Here is a 20,495-nt window from a genome sequence, read left to right as displayed (position 1 = left end):
GGAGCACCGTCGCGGCCCCGCCGGGCGAACCAAGATCCCCACGGCCAGCACCCGAGTCGCGCCCTCGAAGGGTTAAGCCTCCGTAGGGCTGATGCTCATCCCCATAAAGGCTCGGGGGGCTACTGTCAGGTACCATGATTAGGGGCACCATAACCAAGGGACTAAAATCGCCCTAAAAACGCAAACGCATGTTAGGCAACCGGGCCCACGAAGGCCTACAGCCTCCTTTCAATCTGAAAGAAAGGAAAGGACTCAAAGAAGCCCAATACGAGGCCCACGTACACGGTGCGGCCCATCCAAGCCTCCTCGAACCCACGGGGCGATCTCCGTCTCGCTCGAGGGCTCCCCGCCGAGACCCTCGACCGCGCCCCGTGTCTCCGCCTCGCTCGAGGGTAGCGAGCCTACCCTCGAGAGAGCGGATTGACTCCGCCTCGCTCGTGGCCACCCCTCGATCCGCATTAAATTCCAACCACTCCTCCGTAGCATCCGGGTCAGATGGCGTCAGGCAGCCACTCCGCGCAGTGGCTGTGACCGGAGTCCCGTCTGCCAACTCCGGTCATTGCTCCGCCATTTCGGATGTTGTGGCAACACTGTGGGAACCTGCGACACAGTGCAAGACGTGCTCGGCACTGCTCCAGCCACTGTGCTGCCAACTCCCCATACCTCCTTCATACTTTCCCCTTCGCAGAACCCTCGAACGGCATGGGCACGGCCCTCGGAAGCGGCTCCGACCTTAACCAGGACAAGACCTTGGCCTGCAGAACCCTCGGGACGTCGCCACGCCACGCCTGGAGGACGGTACCCCCTACAGCAACCACCACGGCGCCCACTGGAGTAGCCAGGACACTGGCGCGATCTCCGCAAAGCCAAGGACGACTGCCACGCCAGGCGCCATACCCTGCAGTATACATTCTACAGTGCTCGACCACTGCACCCCCGCGATTCGAGAAAAAGATGATGACTTCCGCGATCTCCCTGTGCTTGTACACCGCCCCTCCTTGTGCCTATAAAAGGGAGAGGCGGGCTCTATCTTAACGAGGTTCATCTGGCAGAACACAACACTCAACACCACTCACAGAGCACATACGCTCTTCTGAGCCCCGATATTGGCACTCGCCTCAATCAACTCCTCCTCTAGCAGAGACTTGGGAGCTTTCCTCCCTCTCTCGCCTCGCTTGTACCCCCTGCTACAGGCACCCCCGGTGCAAGACAGTACAATGCTCTCGCACATCCCTTTGCTGGACGTACGGCCCCACGACCGGAACTAGAATAAACCCGTGCGTGACTGTGTTGCCTCCTACATCAACCATCTAAGACGAGGAACACGCAGCATCATCACTAGTTGGTGCCGGACCACCCGGTCAGGATGCCGACAAATTCCCTTCACTATCTTGTATTTACTTTCTCATATACTTGTGCTAGTGTATTGTAGTCGCTCTTGTGTAACTAGTTTACTTGTGTAGTTAGCTAGTTTTTCTCTCCTGTGCTAGTTAGCTTGTGTAGCTAAGTAGCCTTACTTAGTTTGTGTAGTTAAGTGTGGTAAGCTCTCTAGTTTAGCTTGTGTAGCTTTGCTAGTTGAGATCCTCTAGTTGTGCTGAGGCTTTGTGCGCTTTTCCATACTAGTATGAGTAGGAGCTCCCTCTTTGTTGCTTGATTACTAGTGCATAGGTTTGTGTGATCTTAGAACTAGAATTGTTTAGGTGAGCTTTACCTAGCTCGGCATCTTAGTTGCTCAATTAGGATCTTGTTGTAAGGTAAGGTGCAAGTTATAGATAGAGAAGTGTAGTTTTGGCTAGACCGATTAATTTAATTTCGCATTTGTTTCGATTAGCCGGTAACGTTTTAAGCTTTAAAAAGTACTATTTATCTTTTCTAGTTCGTCATCTCGACCCTACAGTCGGCGGACTACACCCACCCTCTACTCCATGGATAGCGAATTTAGGCCGCATCGTGCTGCTCCCCTCTCTCCATGAGCAGGGGATCGTGCTGCTCCCCTCTTCGCCATCTCAAGCTTGGGCTTGACTAAGCAAAGGGTTGGATAGTGGAGGATAGATGAGAAAATTCCAATATCTTCTTTTTGCACATCCAAACGTTAATTGAATTTGACTGCTTCTAATAATTCTAAAATAGAATACAATAGTCATCCAAATAATATAATTTCGAATGGTGGTCATTTTAATTCATAGTTAATTGGTTTTGAACCCAATTCAATACTAAACCCTCCAATATCGACATGCAAATGCATCTCGAGAGGAATTGAAATCGGCTGATGATTCAAGAATGCCACCCATCAAACGGGGCACAAAGGGTGTGTTTGATATCAGGGCTGTGCAAGGCCTGGCCAGCGAGCTAGGCCCAGGCCAGCCACGGCCCGGCCTGCGGTGCACAAGTGTTCTTGTTTGATTTGCATGGAGCATTTGGGCCAGGTTATTACTTTTCTGTGTTTGATTCACAGCCAGCAGCCTAGCCCAACCCCAACTACCAAAACGAGATGGTGTTTGATTCCAGCCAATCCAGCATGGCCCATGGAGTCACAACTCAACATATTTCAACAGCAACACATGAAAATAGCAAAGTTCACATGATCAGGTCTGAAATAATAGCCTCAGCTAATTACCCAACATCATCGGCCATTTCAAAATAACAACATTGAGTTGGAGTTAGAGTTGACCAACACCAGTTTTCATCATCACACAGTTATCATCAACTAATCATCATGGGTGTAAAAAATAATCAGGTGGCATGAGTAAACATATTATGAAGTAATGAAACAAGAATAAATCGTAATAGCATACAACTTCATATCAGTGCAACAGCAAGCCAACAGAGGCTGCATTTGAATACAACAAGTTGAAATAAAAGTACACTATCCTTAGTTAGCCACCCTCCTGCTAAGTAGACCCAAAAGAACAGGTGCTGGTCAGCCATCTACCATGCACAGTTTCTAGCCAAAATGGAACCCAAAAGAGAAGAGAGTGGGGGAGGGAGGTGGAGGAACTATACTTCTCAACAGTCAACCCCCTCTAAGTGTTGTCTGCACAACATGGACAGAACTACAAATAGTAGTTCTTGGCCAGGTAGGTCCTCAGCCATATGGCCCTATGGGGGGTGGACATGTTGACAAAACCAGTTGCAACAGCCTTGTTCTCAAGGAGATGGGTGTAGGCAACAATCAAGGCCTTAGTGGAGAAGTCAGACATCTCCATCTCCATGACAGCAAGGTAGAGGTCTGGATCGACATGTGCAGCACCTATTTTCAGCATAGCATTGGCAACATTGTTGACAGCATCTGTCATGTTGGTCATCATAAGCATCTCTTCCTCACTAAAGTTGGCCCTCTTTCTCTTAGCCCCTACAATGTTGTCCTTGCTGCCCTCCCCAAACACAGGTGTTGTGGCCTTGCTGCCCTCCCCAAACTCAGAGGTACTTTTGTTTTCAAAAGTACCACAAGAGAAGTCCTGCCCCTCAAGCTTAGCAGCCACACTGTCTGCATTGTTCACCCCCAATGGTTCATTGGACCCTAAGGCAAACCTACCAGTTGCCAAAGTGCTACCAAAGAGGGCCTCCATCTCTTTGTAGAACCTGATGGGGGTGTTGAGGTATTCAGCATCCTTAGGGTGGTCCTGTAGTGAGTCCACAAAGTGAAGAAGATACAAGACAGTTAAGAAGAGAATTGTACAGGCTGTCATACATTACTTAGTACCTTGCAATGACCAAGGTAGTGGTCCTGCTCAAGCATTATGGCATGGACATCATCATCAAATGTTGCCCCACTAAGGTCCTTCAACTTGGCTACCTTAGCCCACTTTTGTTTCCACTTTCTCAGATGATTGTACACCTGAGTTGGACTAACAGCCACCCCACTGTAGTCCCTAAGAGCCTTAGCTACAGCATTGACATCCTTATCTTTGTATGTCTTGTCAGTCCTAGACCCCTCAAACACAATCTGGGCCATCCTCCTTAGGACAAAACCAGAAGTGTTATTATTCCACCTCATGGGTCCTTGCTGTCCTACAACAACTGCAGGCTCACCACTAGGTGCTCCCCCATCCAGGTCAACCAAAGCAGGTTGTGCTGGCTGACCAAGTGCAGCTGCACCTTGCATCAAGGTAGCAGCAGGCACAAACGCAGCATCGACATCACCATTACTAGCAGTCATCCTACCATTGTAAAAGGCCCTCTCAACAGATACCCTAAGAGAGGAGTGCCTAAGATTGAATAGTTCTTTTGCAGTGGTGGGGTGGTTTCTGTTCCCAAATTCACTCAAGTGGTATCTGACCCCCATAAATGGAGGCAAGAAGCCAGGTCTGCATGCATATCCACCATCTACCAGGTAAAAATGACCTACAATGTGTGAAGAAGCAGTGTCAACATGTGTACTAGGTTGCAGTGGGCATAAGTAAATCTCTAGCTAATGCAGTTACCTGCAGGGACAGTGAAGCCATCATTTCTCTCAATGGCATCACCCAGGATTAGTGCATCATGGGCTGAGCCCTCCCAGTCAGCAAGAACATATGTAAACTTTAGGTCAAAGCTCACTACAGCCATCACATTCTGTGTTGGATGCTTGTGTCTACCCCTGAAAGCTTGTTGCATGTGTGTAGGCACCCTTGCCAACACATGTGTGCCATCAATGGCACCAATGCAATTCTACAAAAAATTGGCGAAGTGCATTTAAGCAACAAGTGTACCAAGTGTCGCCAACCTAATGAGATGTGCATCTAATGAACAAGTATCTTCAAAAAAGGAAACCATCTGTGGCTCCCCAAAATCTTTGGATGTGTGGCAGTGGAAGGAGGCTTCATCATGTCAGCCCTTAACTCACCAATTGCATACAACACTTGGTGAAAGACTCTACTCACAGTCTCAATGGACCTCCTAAAAGATTGGTGCACTACCCTAAATCTCTGGTTGTGACCAACCACATGCAAAAACATTGCCACCTGCTCTTCCACAGGACACCCTACTGTCTCAGGTATAAGGCCTCTATTTCTGAACAGGTTACATAAAGAAAAAAGGGACTCTTCTCATGCGCAGCATTGCAACGCATTCAACATCGTTGTAATTGTACATCAATTGCAGTGTGCTCTGCCTATGCCTCTCAGCATGAGTCCTAGAGCCATAAGGGATTGCCTCTTCTCCCCTAATCCTTCTAAGCCTATTTACTACAAAGGTCACCATCACAACAACCATCCCAGCTGCTTGCCTAGCCATCAAAGCATGTTGTGCATTTGCATCCATCTACATTCATTCACAAATGTATAAGTAATTTAGGTAGACCCTGGCTGGCCTTTGCATGGTAGTGTAAGCATTCACAAAAAGGCACGGCCCGCATAAAAAATGCCTCCCTGTGCCACATAAGCTATTCATCATCAACCATTCATCTCCCAGTACCAACAAAACATGAACATCGGTAAGAATAGTAACACTATGAAATAAATCAACGAAGTACCAATAATAAGAACAAGTAACCATGGACGACAATAGGCAGGATTGACCATGAGTATAGTAAACATCAACAAAAAGTACAGAGATCCAAGGCAAACATTAAAAGTAGACCGAGAAGGTTGGGGGAAAAACCGATTTCACCTCGGGTGAGTCGGAGGGGTACAGATGCTGCTCAAATTAGAAGGTGGTGGGGAGGATGGAGCAGATCTGGACGACGAAGCACAAGAGACGCAAGATCCACGAACAGAAACACCGCCTCGCCGGAGAAGAAGAAGAAGGAAGAAGACCGCCTCGCCGGAGCCCGCCAACAGAGGGAGCCGCGCCACCTGGACGCAGATCCACACCGGGAGAACGGAGACGAAGCCCGCGGAATGCAACCGACACGCCGGCAACGGAGCTCACCTCGACGACAGTACCTCAACGGGAGTGGAGTGCGGAGAGGAGAAGAGCATAGAGAGGGAGAAGGGGGGTTAAAATAGGCCATGGATTTCGGTGGGGAAGGGAAAGCGTGGAAGTTTCCCTCTTCTCGCGCGAGCCCGCCAGAGTCGCGCGCAGCCGCCAGAATCGCCAGCGCGAGCGCCGCAAGAGCATGGCCGAGGAGAAACGAAAACCTAGAGCGTATGGCCAGAGCCAGGAGAGAGAAGGGATTTTGCACGCCGCAGGCCAGGCTCCCAATCTGGGCCAAGTAAATCAAACACCCGCTTTGCGCGTCTTTTTTATTTTTATATTTTTTTAAAAAATTACAGAAATATATTTTTGGTTTTAGAATTTACAGTTCTATACCCCTACCGCTCGGCAGGGGGGCGGCAGGGTGCCTACTGCCCGGCAGGGGGGCGGTAGGGACCTATATGTAAATAAAAATAAATTTTGTTTGCGCAGATGTCCTTGGCGGGTGCTTGCCGCCCACCTGCCGGGCGGCAGGCCCCCTGCCGCCAAGTGGTGGGGAGGCAGGGGGCCCGCTACCCGGTAGGGGGGCGGCAGGCTCCTGCCCCAAATATAAAACTCCGCCCCTTCCCTCTGCGCCCTCATTTTCTGCCCACGAGATCCAAAGAGGGGAGAGGGAGAGAGGAGGGGTGAGGGAGGTAATTCCACCGGCGAAGCCCTCCCAGATTTTGGATCCGAACCGCAGGTAACCAATATTTCTCAACTTTATCATTCCAGAATTTTTGTATGTTTAATTTTATGATTAGCATTTTTTATTATTATAAGCACTTAGGGTTCGAATTAGTGGTTATAATTGAAGCCATAGCATATTTCTAGATATTAGATTAATTAAAATGAAGTCTTTGCATGGCCAGATATGTCGAGCAAAGTGGCGTTTCAAGTTCATTACGGTGACTTCTATAGAATTACTCATGATTCCTATGGAGTAAATCTATCAGCATTGGAAAGAAGACAGTGCAGTCTAGATAAACCCCTATAGAGGAGTTTTGAGTCCATACGGAAATGTCTTCACAGGATGTTCAATGTGAATCCAAAGACCCATTTGCTTACGGTTCATACCTTGACTTCCTGGGAAACTAATGGGGATTTCTGGGAGTTGACGCATATAAGTAGTACGGAAGAATGGCAACATTACATGCACGCAGCTCTTGAAAGTGGGTGGCCTCTCACAATGGTAATTCAGATTCACCAGAAGACCGGTGATTTAGGTGAAGGGTCAACACACACAACATCTGACTGTAATGAAGAGATGGAAGAGGATAAGAAGAAGAGAATATGCAAGCTCCAGAACCAGAACCAGAACCACAAGGTTTGGCAGATGAAGGCAAGCGGATACCTGGAATTGTGGAGGAAATGGAGAAAGAAGACCAGGATGCGCGAATAATGAAGCAATGTGGGGACTCATCGGACGATGAGGACGATGAGCGCTTCCCAGTGCTAGGTGAATGGCGTGAAGAGGGTTTTGGGAATCCAGTGGTACAAGATATTAAGAGTTCAAAGTTTGAATACAGAGTGAATGAGGTTGTACAAGGGGCAAAGTATCATACCATTGAGGATGTGAAGGATGCTGTGAAGCTCTGGACTGTATCTCTGAGGAAGGAATTCAGAGTACTGAAGTCTAGCAGCAAAGAATACGAGGTGAGGTGTGCAGATAGAGTCTGTACATGGCGAGTGCATGCATACAAGGGAAAGTTCAAGACATACTGGGAATGTTCAATTGTTACACCACATACTTGTAGATTGACAGATGTTGTGGGACATCATCGTAATATCACATCAACTTTCGTGGCTAAGAAGATGTATGGGGTGATTCTTGACAAAATGGATTACGAGCCTGCATTGATAATTAGGGACATTGAACAGAATTTCCAGTATGTGATTAGCTATGCAAAGGCTTGGCGGGCTAAACAAAAAGTATTTGAGATGAGGTTTGGCACTTATGAAGCATCATATGACAACCTACCTCATATGCTTGAAGCAATTGTGCACAGAAATCCTGGAAGTGCTTTTGATACATACAGTGTACCGAGCTTGTCAGGGGGGCCAAGCATTCTGCTGCGAGTTTTCTTCTGCATTGGAGCATGTGTGAGGGCATTCATTTGCTGCCTTCCTGTTCTGTGTATTGACGGCACTTTCCTGACAGGGAAATACAAGGGAACAATATTGACGGCAATCGGAATTGATTGCAACAAGCAGATAGTTCCCATCGTCTTTGCCTTTGTTGAGAATGAGAACACAGAAAGTTGGTACTGGTTTCTTGAACGTCTGAAGATTCACGTTGTTGCTGGAAGGCCTAATGTTTGCCTTATCAGTGATAGGCATGCAGGTCTACTTGCAGCTATAAGACAGCTCCAAGAAGGTAGTCAATTTTCACCTCCTATATGGCTAGATGTTGTCAATAGGTGGTGTGTGAGGCATATGGCTGCTAACTTTTATGAGCGGTTCAAGAATAAGGATCTGATGAATTTGTTCAAGCGATTGTGCACTCAGAATCAGCAGAGAAAGTTCGATGCTTTGTGGGGTATAATTGATGACATGAGCGCTGAATTGCTTAAGAGCCAGGCCTTATCATCCAACAGGAGACGTTCTACAGATTCATTAGTTGGACATGCTAAGCCATTTTCATAGTGGATTGATGGTGCGCCTAAAGAGAAGCGGTCACTTCTGTATGACACAGATGGGAGACGTTATGGGATCGAGACTAACCATGCTGAATGTTACAATATGGTAATGCGTCGTGTTCGTGGATTTCCTCTTATTGGCATTGTTGAGTTCATCATGTATGGATGTATAAGGTATTTTAGGGAGCGATACGCATCAGCCACTTTCTTACTTAATGATCCAGGAATGCATTTTTGCAGAAGGGTCAATGAGTACATGGAGAAAAAAATTGAAAAGGCTCGATTTCACTCAGTCATATCGATGGGCACAAAGGAGCAAAGATTTGAGGTATCATGCAGGGACAGGACCGGACAGGGTGTCCGCAGACAAAGGGTAATTCAATAAGTTTTGATCACCATTGACGGAAGGGTGTTCGGCCGATGTCAGAAGCCAAAGGTGCATCACTTACCATGCTCCCATGTCATCGCGGCTTGTTCTGTATCTGGGTTAGATGTTGCGTCATATGTTTCTCAATATTTTACAAAAGAAGCCGCAGCACAGACTTGGTGTCATGAGATATACGGCATCGGTATTCTAGGCCCATTCACTAAAAAAAATCCCCATCCAATGCTCATCCCTGATGTAGCTACGAAGCGGGGCATAGGCCGACGACAGACACGTCGTATCCGGAACGGAATGGACGAGTCCAAGGCGGGAAGGAAGAAAAAACGTTGCAACTTGTGTGGAGCGGACGGTCACACATACAAGAAGTGCCCACATCTTTCAGTACCCACTGCTGCTGCCGAGGCTGGACCTTCCGGGAATCCGACGGATGGATCGGCTCCACCTACGAGAATTCGCCGCATCTAGTTGTGCACGTAACAGCTTGAAATGTATTTGTGTGTACGAAACTAAGTATATTATGTATTTGTCTCAGATTTGGTTGTAACGAATGAAACCTTCAATGTAATATGTTATGTGGTATTTTGTTTAACGTTCTATTTATATTTCATTCATTATATCTTATGTGGTATTGTATCATAAATATAATCATTACAATCAAACATAGCAAACATATAAGTATTGCAATTAAAGGTACAGATGTCCCGTCACAATTTACATCACAATCTAAAACCGATGTCCGTCATATGTTACAGATCATGTTATGAAATCATCTAAGTCGTCATCCCAGTTGACAGATGGTGGTGCTATAGGTGGTGCACCATTACTTGATGAACCTCTCGACTTTCCTTTTCTCTCTTTTCTGGTTCTAGGTTCATGTAAGGGGGAGGAACATCAGGTGTTCGAGGCCATGATTTGGGGGCATGAAGTCATCCATATCGTCATCCCAGTTAACACAACTAGGTGCTCGAGGTGGTGCAGCATGACTTGACGAACCTCCGGTCATCTGTTCTTGCGGAGGCCAAGAACTATCACCCGAAGATCTTTTCCACCTCCTTCGTCTAGTTTGCGGCATAACTCCACCGAAGATACATACCAATTTATAGAAATTTGGTATCGATTTGTTAATCAACTCCGTGTCCTCGGGGTAATCCTAGTATATAATTACACAATAATTTTATTATTTCGTAAATATGAATTACAAATGATGAACGGGATTAGAACTGAATAAGAGTTACTTTAATGTGCATCTGATACACCTCTGACCGCATCAATATCTTACAAGTAGTTTGTAAGAATCCAATAACATAAGGATGATTCGCTAGTTCACATACCCTCATGTATATCTTCCGACGTTCTAGCAGGTGTTCCTTTAAATCTTGCATTGTAATACCTCGAAACAATGTCAAATCTTTAAACCCAACTAATTTGGACAACACCATCTCTATCGTACCATCCGCTAATGGATCCAACTTCTTACTGATTACAAGATGTGTCATGATCTCAAGAAATATACTAGATTTTTCTTCGGTCCATGAAAATCCAACAGAATTGGAGGCAGCCATTGCCTTATGCTGCAATAACAATAAGGTACTATCATTCTAAGTTTACTATTCTATATTTCACTATCCAAAAACTAAATCTATTCTAATTCATAATTATTTTAGAAACAAGTCTATAATAGTTGAGAAATATTGGTTACCTGCGGTTCGGATCCAAAATCCGGCAGGGCTTCGCCGTTGGAATTACCTCCCTCACCCCTCCTCTCTCCCTCTCTCCTCTCTGGATCTCGTGGGAAGAAAATGAGGGCGCAGAGAGAAGGGGTGGAGTTTTATATTTGGGGCGGGAGCCTGCCGCCCCCTGCCGGGCGGCAGGCCCCCTGCCGCCCCCTGCCGGGCGGCAGGCCCCCTGCCGCCCCACCACTTGGCGGCAGGGGGGCGGCAAGCCCCCGTCAAGGACCTTTGCGCAAACAAAATTTATTTTATTTACATATATGTCCCTGCCGCCCTCTGCCGGGCGGTAGCCACCCTGCCGCCCCCTGCTGGGCGGGAGAGGTATAGAACTGTAAAATCTAAAACTAAAAATATATTTCTGTAATTTTTTTTAAAAAAATATAAAAATAAAAAAACGCAGACGCCAGCGCGCCCCCGCGTGGCCCGATCGCCCACCCAAGTAACCCCACACGTCATCCGGCGCCGAGCCGGCCGCCGAGACGCGCATCACACAGCTCCTACGAGTCTACTACGACCGCGCCCACCTTCCCCGCCGGCCGAGTCAACCACTCTGCTGCCGGCTGTCGCCCCCAACCTTGGCGACGGGAAAACACCCCGAACTCCCCCTCCATTCCCACCCCGTATCCAGCGAAACAGCCCGACCAAAATGCCGCCTCCCAAGCGCCCCCACCTCGTCGCCGCCGCCGCCGCCCTCCTCTTCCTGGTCCTACTCCCCGTCCACCTCGCCCTCGCCGCCGCGCAGGAGTTCCGCGGCTTCTCCTACCTCCTCAACTGCGGCGCCGCGTCCTCCACCACCGACGGCCGCGGCCTCCGCTGGGAGCCCGACGGGCCCTACGTCTCCGCTGGCACTCCCGGGGCGCTCGCGCTCCCGGGCCCGGGCGGCCTCCTCGACCCCACGCTCGCCACGCTCCGCACCTTCCCGCACCGCCGCGGGGCCAAGTTCTGCTACGAGCTCCCCGTCGACAGAAACCGCCGCTACCTGCTCCGCCCCACCTTCTTCTACGGCGCGCTCTCCGCCGCCACCTCCTCCTCCGCGGCGCCTTCGCCGCCAGTCTTCGATCTGATCGTGGACGGCACACTCTGGACAGCCGTCAACACCACCGACGACGCGCTGGCCGGCGCCGCGTCGTCCTACGAGGGCGTCTTCCCCGCGAGCGGCAGGAACATGAGCTTCTGCCTCGGGGTGAACCCGGACTACACCGACGCTGGTCCGTTCATCTCCGCGCTGCAGGTGATCCAGCTCGACGACTCCGTGTACAACGCCACGGATTTCAGGACCAGCGCCTTGGGCCTCATAGCTCGCACCAAATTTGGCTCCACCGGCGATATCGAGAGGTGAATGGCCATCATGCCTTATTCAAGTACCCATTTTTTTTGGCTTAGTGATGAAATGTTGGATAGACCGATGTGGATTCAGTAATTTGCTAGAATTCAGTAGGTTTAGTGATTGCTATGCTAATTGAATCTGACCACGTAGAGTACTGTACTATGTGGATCTGTAGTCAACAGGACTAGGTTAAGTTTCTAACAGATAGCGATTCCTGGTTTTAGCCTTTCTGATTACAGTTTAATGTACAGCATCCGTCGAAACATTTATCAGATAGCCATAGATCGACTGATTTTATTCTTTTAGACCTTGCACTTGATGTGCTCTCCATAAAATGATACAACCCAGTTCCTCATGAGATATTTTGCACTCTGGGTTTACTGATGCATGCTCTGGGGATTGTACTATTAGGATCTTTCCTGCAGTAGTTGACAGAGGTCACCATGCTTCTTAAGGCATCCTGTGGCGCCTTGGGTACACCTTATTGCCTAGGAGACACCTAGGCGTAACTAGGCCCTTGTGGCGTCTTGGGTACGCCTTGTCGCCTAGGCGACGCCTTAAGAACACTGGGTGCCACTTGGAGATCTATTTTGTTTCACTTATTTATTTTCTTAGCATGGTAGCTTTCTGTTTTATCCTTGAAGAGCAATGATCACTGTGTATACTGACACTGCTATCTTGTAGAGCACTAGAGCATATGGGGACTTAGTATGGTCCACCCATATCAAACAGATGGAAGGTGCCCCATAGGACTGATTAAGAGTGCAAGACTACTACATTCATTTATTTATTTCTTGACTATGTACGAACCATGAAGTATTGATGTCTCGATTCCTTTTCTGTATTTAATGTTAGGTACCCCAGCGACAGTTTTGATCGCTATTGGCTGCCATTCCCAGACAGCAAGCATGCAATTAGTAGCACCCAAAATGTTACATCAGCTGATTTCTGGAACCTTCCCCCTCCCAATGTGTTTAACACAGCTTTCGTAGCGGAACAAGATGCACCCCTTGTGTTACAATGGCCTCCAATGCCTCTCCAGAATGCTAGCTATTATGTTGCCCTCTACTTTGCCGATACATTTTCTGAGAGTTCAAGGACCTTTGATGTATATATAAATGATTACCTGTTTCTCAAAGGTCTAAATGTCACATCAGCTGGTCTCTCTGTCTTTGCAACACAATGGATTCTCTCAGGCTTGACCAGAGTTATATTGAAACCTGCTTCTCCTGCCCTTCCCCCACTTATCAATGCTGGCGAGGTCTTTGGGCTTTTTCCCATAGGAAGATTGACACATCCACGGGATGGTATGGCAGTTGCTACATTTATTTCCTTATTATTATTTTCTTTTAAAGTTTCCTGGCCAATATGTGCGGATTAAGTACAAAATTCTCTACCATGTTATTTGTTATGGCTCGGAAAGCTCTTATGTGGTTGTCACATTATTACAATACCAAGCACCATATTATGAAAGTGTATTTCTCAGTAATGTGTTGGGACAGGAAGTAGCCATGAGATATTACCGTTGGTGTGATTATTTGAGGTGTAATGCATTATTTGTCATCAGCACCACACAATTCTCAAATAGTTTCTGCTATGTATCACTGTGTCAGCACACACATCACTTTTAGGAAGTAAAAGGGATCCAAAATATCATCGCAGGCAAACAAACCTGTGCTATATATTCTTCATATGTCGCCATGCACCTATTAATTACTTATAGAATGTTTCTGCAGTACTTGCCCTGGAGAGTATAAAGAAACACCTTCAAAATATACCTGAAGATTGGAATGGAGATCCATGTATGCCTTCGGGATATTCTTGGACTGGAGTTACATGCGACGAAGGATCAAGAATACGTGTGATCTCTTTGTGAGTTGAACTCATTCTGCTTCCATCTGTATAATGGTTCTTCACCCCTTTGCAGTGACGTCATCATATTAATTTACAACAGGAACTTCTCCGGTATGGGCCTCTCTGGGTCTCTTCCACCTGAAATTGCAAACCTGACTGCATTGACTGATATGTACGTTGTCTTCAGATATTAAGTAATTGAATTATTGAATAAAATAGCAAAAATGTAACACTGTTACGATGAACAGATCTTTTGCAAACAACAGCCTACTTGGACTTATTCCAGATCTTAGCAACCTAAGCAAGCTTGAACGACTGTAAGATCCTTTGCTATGTAATTCTCGAGCTCATGGTTAAAGTTATGCGCATCTATACATTACTTAAAAGAAGGATGTATCCTGTAGGCACCTGCAAGAAAACAAGCTATTTGGATTAGTACCAGGAAATCTGGGGACAATCAAGACATTGCGTGAACTGTGAGTTGATTTCATCACTCTGTGCTTATATAAGTTTGTTATTGTCATTACAATAATCCAGTATGCATATATTCCGTGTTGAACAAACACTCAGCACTTGCATAGTGTGTTTAACTGTTTATGAATGGCATCAAATAATGAATATTTAATCTTTTGATTCAGTGGTAGTTTGTGCTTTGAATTGCAACACTAATATATTCTGACAAGTAAATATGTGTAAGCATGCTTGAAGAACACGAGAATGTAGGATACCTATTATACATATAGTGGAATGACAAGGGATATCCCTCCAAGGCCTACAATATTTTGGATTGATCTTACATGCTCCCTCTATTTCACAATTTCTGTCCAATATATCTTGATTGTGCAACATAGGCATTGTCAGTTAGGTAAAGAACGACCTAGATTGATGTTATCTCTTCATGTGCAGATGCACCTTGTATCTGGATGTCCATACTCTATCTAAACATGCTTTTGCATAGATTTATAGCAATGCCCCACTTTTCAGCTGATGTTTTTCTTCATTACTCAGATTTTTGTACAACAATTCTTTATCTGGACCAGTTCCAGATAACTTACTGAACAAGCAAGGACTGACTTACAGGTAAGTTCCATTTCACCGAAAACTCCACAGTTTGGTTTGTTGCATGTGAGTTTTATTGATCATGTTTCATTAATTTGATAGATTTCTCCCTGGTAATCTCTTCGCCCCAAAACCACCGCACTGACAGCAGAAAATTTTGTGCAAACAACCACTATATATGTACACAACATGATTCAGAGCTAGCAGGACAATTGTTGATTCTTTAAGGGTGGCTATAGCAAGATTTTGTAACCATTCTTCTGTACATAAAGCAAGTTAGCATTCATGTGATCTGGACCAAGACCAACCAATGCAAAGATGTTGGCCACAGCTGGTCAAGATACATATACTGGTTTCGATCATGTAGTTTATACTGAATGTATGCATTACAAAAGGTTGGGATAGAGTAGGATAGTGGAACAGTGTTTACATTGGTTGGTCAACTTGAGATTCTGTACGTTACAAACTTGGAATGGTGCTTACAGCAGCTTTGCGTTTGCAATGGTGGATGTTGTACACTGCATATTGGAACAGAAAGAACGCATACAAATGCTCCATAGCTTCTTCAGCAAAGGAAAGAATTTTCCTGTTCCTGAAACGTATGCAAAAGGTCACGAATCCTAAACATTTGCTATGCCGATGGGCCGCAACGCCCAACATCCCTGATTTAGGCCCAAAGGCCTGCTCCAACATCGTTGGAAGGAGGCCGAGGCTCGACCAGCTCGGCAGCTCCTTCGAGAAGCCAGAAGGAATCCCACAGCAACGGTCATATCCACCGCCGCCAGCCCGCCACCAAGCCCCTCCCCCAACTGGCTTCCATCATTCCGTGGCAGCGACGCTCGATCTCTGGAAGGACCTCCCCATCGACGGCTATATTCATCCTCTTAATACAATATTTTTTTTCTTCAAAATTCTCTTCTCTATCATTATTTCTCCTGCATTCGTTTATATTCTGTATCTCTCCTCTATATCCTGATCATCAATATTTTTTTACTCAAATCTATCCTCTATAGTCACTGCCTAGTGGGACCCACCCCATCCACTCCATCCCCCACGTCTCTCTCCTCCCCTGTTTCTCCTCCGCCCGACCTCCCTGGACCGGCGGCCCTCCCCGCGCCCGACCTTCCCGGCGGCCGAGCTCGCCGCCGCTGGCATCCGGAACTGGGACCCCGCCGGCTGCGCCGCCTGCGCCTGCCGCTGCGCCTCCGACACCATGGGCGCAGAGATGTCGGAGGCCAGCACGTCCGCGCCCTCCGCCGCCATGGACAGCGACCCCGTCCCGCACCCAGTCGGACTCGTGCGCGCCCTGCTCGTTCCCCGCGCACGGGTCGCCGCCGAGCAATGCGTGGAACTCAGCCTCGAGGAACGCCATGGCCCGGTGGAGCACGCCGGTGACCCGGTGCACAGCTGCGGTGTGCTTGCCGCCGCCCTCCGGGTCCTTGCCGAGTGCGGGCGCGAGCGCTGCGATGCGCGTGATGGACATCGGACCGCGACGGCGCGGGGCGGAGCTCGCCGCGGCGGAGCGGCCCGCGCGCGGCGCGGCCGAGCAGAGCGGCTCCGGCGCGAGCGGGCGGCCGGTGCGCGGCGCGGCCGAGCGCTACGGCTATGGCGCGGGCGAGCGCGCGTGGCACGAGCGAGCGGCCGCGGCGGGGCGGCTCGTGGGCGGCGCGGTAGAGCGGATTGGCTGCGGCGGGGCGCCCGGAGCGCGGGACGGCGGTGGAGCGCGGCGGTCGGCGGCCATGGCGTCCCCTCCTATCCGGCGGCGGCGGGAGCCCAGACCGGCGCCTCCTTCTCGCGGCCGCCCCTCCTCCTCGCGGGACGGCCATGGCGCGCGTGCGGGACGGCGGCGCGGCGGCCATGGCGCGCGTGCTGGACGGCGGGCGCGGCGCCGCGGCCGAGCTCCGTCTGCTCGAACGGGACGGCATGCTCGCTCGCCATGGCCGAGCCCTCCGCCCCCTCCCACTCTCTCCCTGCGCCGGCCTCTCTCCTCCCTCCTCGAGTTCCGCCGCATGTGCTCGGCCGCCGCCATGGCTCGCCTCCTCGTGCTCCGCCGCGGAGATGACGACGGGCGGCCGCGGTTCCTTCTCCGGCCGGAGCGGGAGCTCGAGCTCTGTCGCGCCTCCCTCGGGGCTCGAGCTCCGCGGCCTCCCTCGTCGGCGCTCGAGCCCGAACGGGCGGCGACGACGAGCTGCTGCCCCCCGGCGCGTCTTCTCCGGCATCCCCTTCCGAGCACGGCCGCGAGGGCGGGGTGGGGTGCGGGGCCCGCAGCAGACGCCACGTCGGTGATAGAGGAGCTCCTCTACCTGCGCTACGAATAGAGGAAGGCGGCGCTTCCGCTTGGATTGTTGGAGGTAACCCGCGTGGCTGCAATTTAATTCATAGCAGAAGATGGTGCGCAAGCGGCGGTTCTTGTTTGGGTTGTCAATTCGCAGAAGCCCAATTTGTTTCTCTAGCAGCGAACGTATGACTTGTGTTCCGCACGCGTATATTTTTTGTTGCACGAACGTATTTCGCGATTGATTCAAATTTTCAAGTATGAATAGAAGAAATGGTTCCAAAATGAAATAACAATACCTCGTTGATTTAGGGGGTAAAATAAGATCTCCGTTGTTATAGCTTTTTGAACAGCTTCACCTAAAGTTGTACCAAATAAGCATTTTGCAAATGTCTTCATGCATGAAGCATCTCGTGAAGCCAAAAGCCGAAAACGGCTTACACTCCATAGCAGGAGCTAAAAATACTAGTTTTACCTCTTGTATCCACTCATGAAGAGCAAGAATAGGTTATTCGCCAAATATTTTTCAAAACAGCTTAGCTTTTTAAAGAGGCCGCAACCAAAGTCGTTTAGGAGAAACCGAAGCCATGCCAAACAGGGTCTAAGAAGAATCTTAATATTAGATTATACTTGATAGATTCACTAAGAAGTACATAAAGAAGTAATGTTGTTATTGCAAATAAATGAACTTTGTTGAAGTGGAACAAAAATTAGTTAACAAGGAGCAAAAGAAGTTGTTGGCAATCAAGCTTTAAGGAACAAAGGAATAAAATTTGATTGCTTCAAAACATGTTGTTTGTAATCTTGGAACATAGTTTGAAGATAATATTAACAAAAAAGTTGTTAATACAAACAAATGAACTTTGTAGCTGAGGAACATAAACTTAGTTTTCTTGGAACAAAATAAGTTTTTTCCTTAATAAAATTTTAAAACTAGTTGAAACAAAAACAAAATTCCATGGCATCAAGAACAACAAAAAAGTTAGTTTATGATGAACAAAAAAAGTAATGTTGACGTGGAACAAATTAAGAAATAGTGAGGAACCTAACAAAAGTAAGTTTATTCAAAAGAAATCTTTGTTGCGATGGAACAAGAATTGTTTGTTGGCTCGAATAAAATTTGTTTGCAACAAAAAATGTAGCTATAATTTTGGAACCTATTTGTAGAGTACATGGCCAAACAAAAAATGTGTAATACAAACAAATCAACTTTGTTGCCAAGCAACATAAATAAAATGTTTACACTTGAGCGCATAGAAAACAAGGAAGAACACGAACTAGGAACGGAATAGAAAATAAAATAGAAGGAAGAAATAGAAAATAAAATGAAGATATAAAAAAATAAAGTAATAGCCAGTCGAGCAGATAGACCACAAACGAGTAGTGTAGCTACCACTACAGGGGTACTTTGCCGAGTGTCAGAAACACTCGGCAAAGGCCCTATTACACTCGGCACACCCTGTGATGGCGAAGCGGGCTTTGCCGAGTGTCTTTTTTCGAGCACTCGGCAAAGATTTTGCCGAGAGCCAAACCGCACTCGGCAAAGCCTCCACGTGGGCGCTATGGTGACGGCGACTTTGTCGAGTGCCTAACGGTACGGGACTCGGCAAAGATTCGAAACTTTGACGAGTGCTGGGCTTCTGGCACCCGGCAAAGTTTGAATGTTTGCCGAGTGCCCAGTTTCTGGCACTCGGCAAACTTCAAATCTTTGCCGAGTGCTTAGGCTTTAGCACTCGGCAAAGAGAGTTTCCTGGAGGCCCTCTATGGTCACTTTGTCGAGTGCTTTCGCTTTTGCACTCTGCAAAGTGACCATTTTTTTCTTGTTTTCTCTGTTTTTTATTACAAATATAATGAATATATATCACATTACAGGCAGTTATTACAGGCACATTACATGCAGTTATTATAAGAAATATATAATTCACAAATACCACAATGACCCAGAACACTGATACAAATAACACAAGTCCGATACATATAACACAAGTCCAATACAAATAACATAAGTCCGATACAAATAACATAAGTCCACAAATATCACAAGTCCACTACTACAAGTACCAAGAGTCCACGAATATTACAAGTCAACTGAGACACTCACTGGTCAGATCCGGAGGGCCAAGTTGGTCACTGCACCGCTGGCGAGTTCTGATGCGGAGGAGGCTCATTCGATGCTCCCCACGATTGATTCTGCAAATATAAACAAATAAATTAGAGAAGCATAACAAAGATATAATAGTAGCTAGTAACAAAGTATACTCACAGGAGTGCCTCCAGGTCCTGGAGGAAAGTAAGCCTGAGGTAAGGTGAAGGGTGGCACCGGAGGCGGCAGTCCATAGTTTATCGACGTGCCAAGTCCTTGCATCCAGGTGACCATGCTCTGCAACATAGCAGACTGATCCTCCCTCAGCTTCCGCTCCTACTCCAGCTTGGCCTCGATCTCCATTCGGCACCTCCTCTCTTCCTCAAACTTAGCCTCCATCTCGGCATACAAGATTTTAACCTCCATGTTACAATGCGAAGCAAAGTTGCCTAAAAATCATAGACTGACAACTAAATCTGAACTAACCTGTCTCTGGTGCACGCTGGTCATTGAAGTCACAGGCCATGGGTGAAATTGATCTAGGCCCCTAAGTGGGTTTTGGTGAATAATGACAAAATACATGTATATTTAATTGTGTAATTGAGCATGTGTGCAGGTGATGAATATGTATAGGTGAATCAAATGATGACGTATGGCCCCCAAAAAGGAAATGAAAAGTCGGTGTTTAAGTGTACTCATGATATTAGATTTTATATTTGAATTTTGAGTATAGGGACGTCCGTACTATCAAGAGGGACTTGATTCAAGAGTTTCTATTTAAATCTTGTGCTCAAGAGAACCTAGACAAACACCTGTGAGCCACAAAATACACTCAAAAGAGTAAAACATGAGCTTTCATCCTGCCTAACCCGGATACTCCGGGTATAGGGCCGGATACTCCGGACCCCGTTGCCCGGAGTGTCCGGGTGCTGTTCTCGGGCTGAAAAATTAGGGTTGCCCGGAGTCTCCAGGCATATACCCGGAGTCTCCGGGTAACTATTCGCCCAATGGCTATTTTTGGGTCAAGGGGTATAAATATTCCCTCCCCTCCTTCAGTTCTCTCTCTCTTGCCATTCCTTCGAGCTGAACTCCTCCTAAAGCCAAAAGAGAGCTCTCTCACTCCCCTCTCTTCATTCTTGAGTGATTCCTTTGAGGAATTTGAGTGAGAAGCAAGCAAGAGCAAGGATTCATGCTAGTGAAGCCTCATTCCCACCTCTTGAGCACTTGGTTTTGGTCAAGCCCGCAGATTCAAGTTTGTTACTCTTGGAG

The 20,495-nt window shown here is 47.6% G+C and overlaps 2 protein-coding genes across 2 annotated transcripts; one reads left to right on the top strand and one right to left on the bottom strand.

Annotated features, from left to right (window-relative positions):
- Positions 1–3,053: 3,053 nt before the first annotated feature.
- Positions 3,054–4,548, bottom strand: LOC120667724. Its single transcript, XM_039947742.1, has 3 exons — positions 4,425–4,548; positions 3,704–4,344; positions 3,054–3,623 (listed from the first exon to the last, which is right to left on the bottom strand). The coding sequence occupies exons 1-3, from the start codon at positions 4,546–4,548 to the stop codon at positions 3,054–3,056; spliced, it is 1,335 nt and encodes a 444-aa protein (XP_039803676.1).
- A 6,612-nt stretch (positions 4,549–11,160) lies between these two features.
- Positions 11,161–15,391, top strand: LOC120665596 (putative leucine-rich repeat receptor-like serine/threonine-protein kinase At2g14440). The gene is made up of 8 exons (XM_039945191.1): positions 11,161–11,963; positions 12,811–13,262; positions 13,692–13,827; positions 13,910–13,981; positions 14,058–14,126; positions 14,214–14,285; positions 14,818–14,889; positions 14,971–15,391. Exons 1-8 carry the CDS (start codon positions 11,275–11,277, stop codon positions 15,011–15,013), a joined length of 1,605 nt encoding a protein of 534 aa, XP_039801125.1. The 5' UTR covers positions 11,161–11,274; the 3' UTR covers positions 15,014–15,391.
- The last annotated feature ends 5,104 nt before the right edge of the window (positions 15,392–20,495 follow it).

Source organism: Panicum virgatum, chromosome 3N (genome assembly GCF_016808335.1).
Source record: "Panicum virgatum strain AP13 chromosome 3N, P.virgatum_v5, whole genome shotgun sequence".
Classification (NCBI taxonomy): Eukaryota; Viridiplantae; Streptophyta; class Magnoliopsida; order Poales; family Poaceae; genus Panicum; species Panicum virgatum.
The sequence above is the reverse complement of the archived record's forward strand: the minus strand, read 5'-3'. Positions and strand labels throughout refer to the sequence as shown.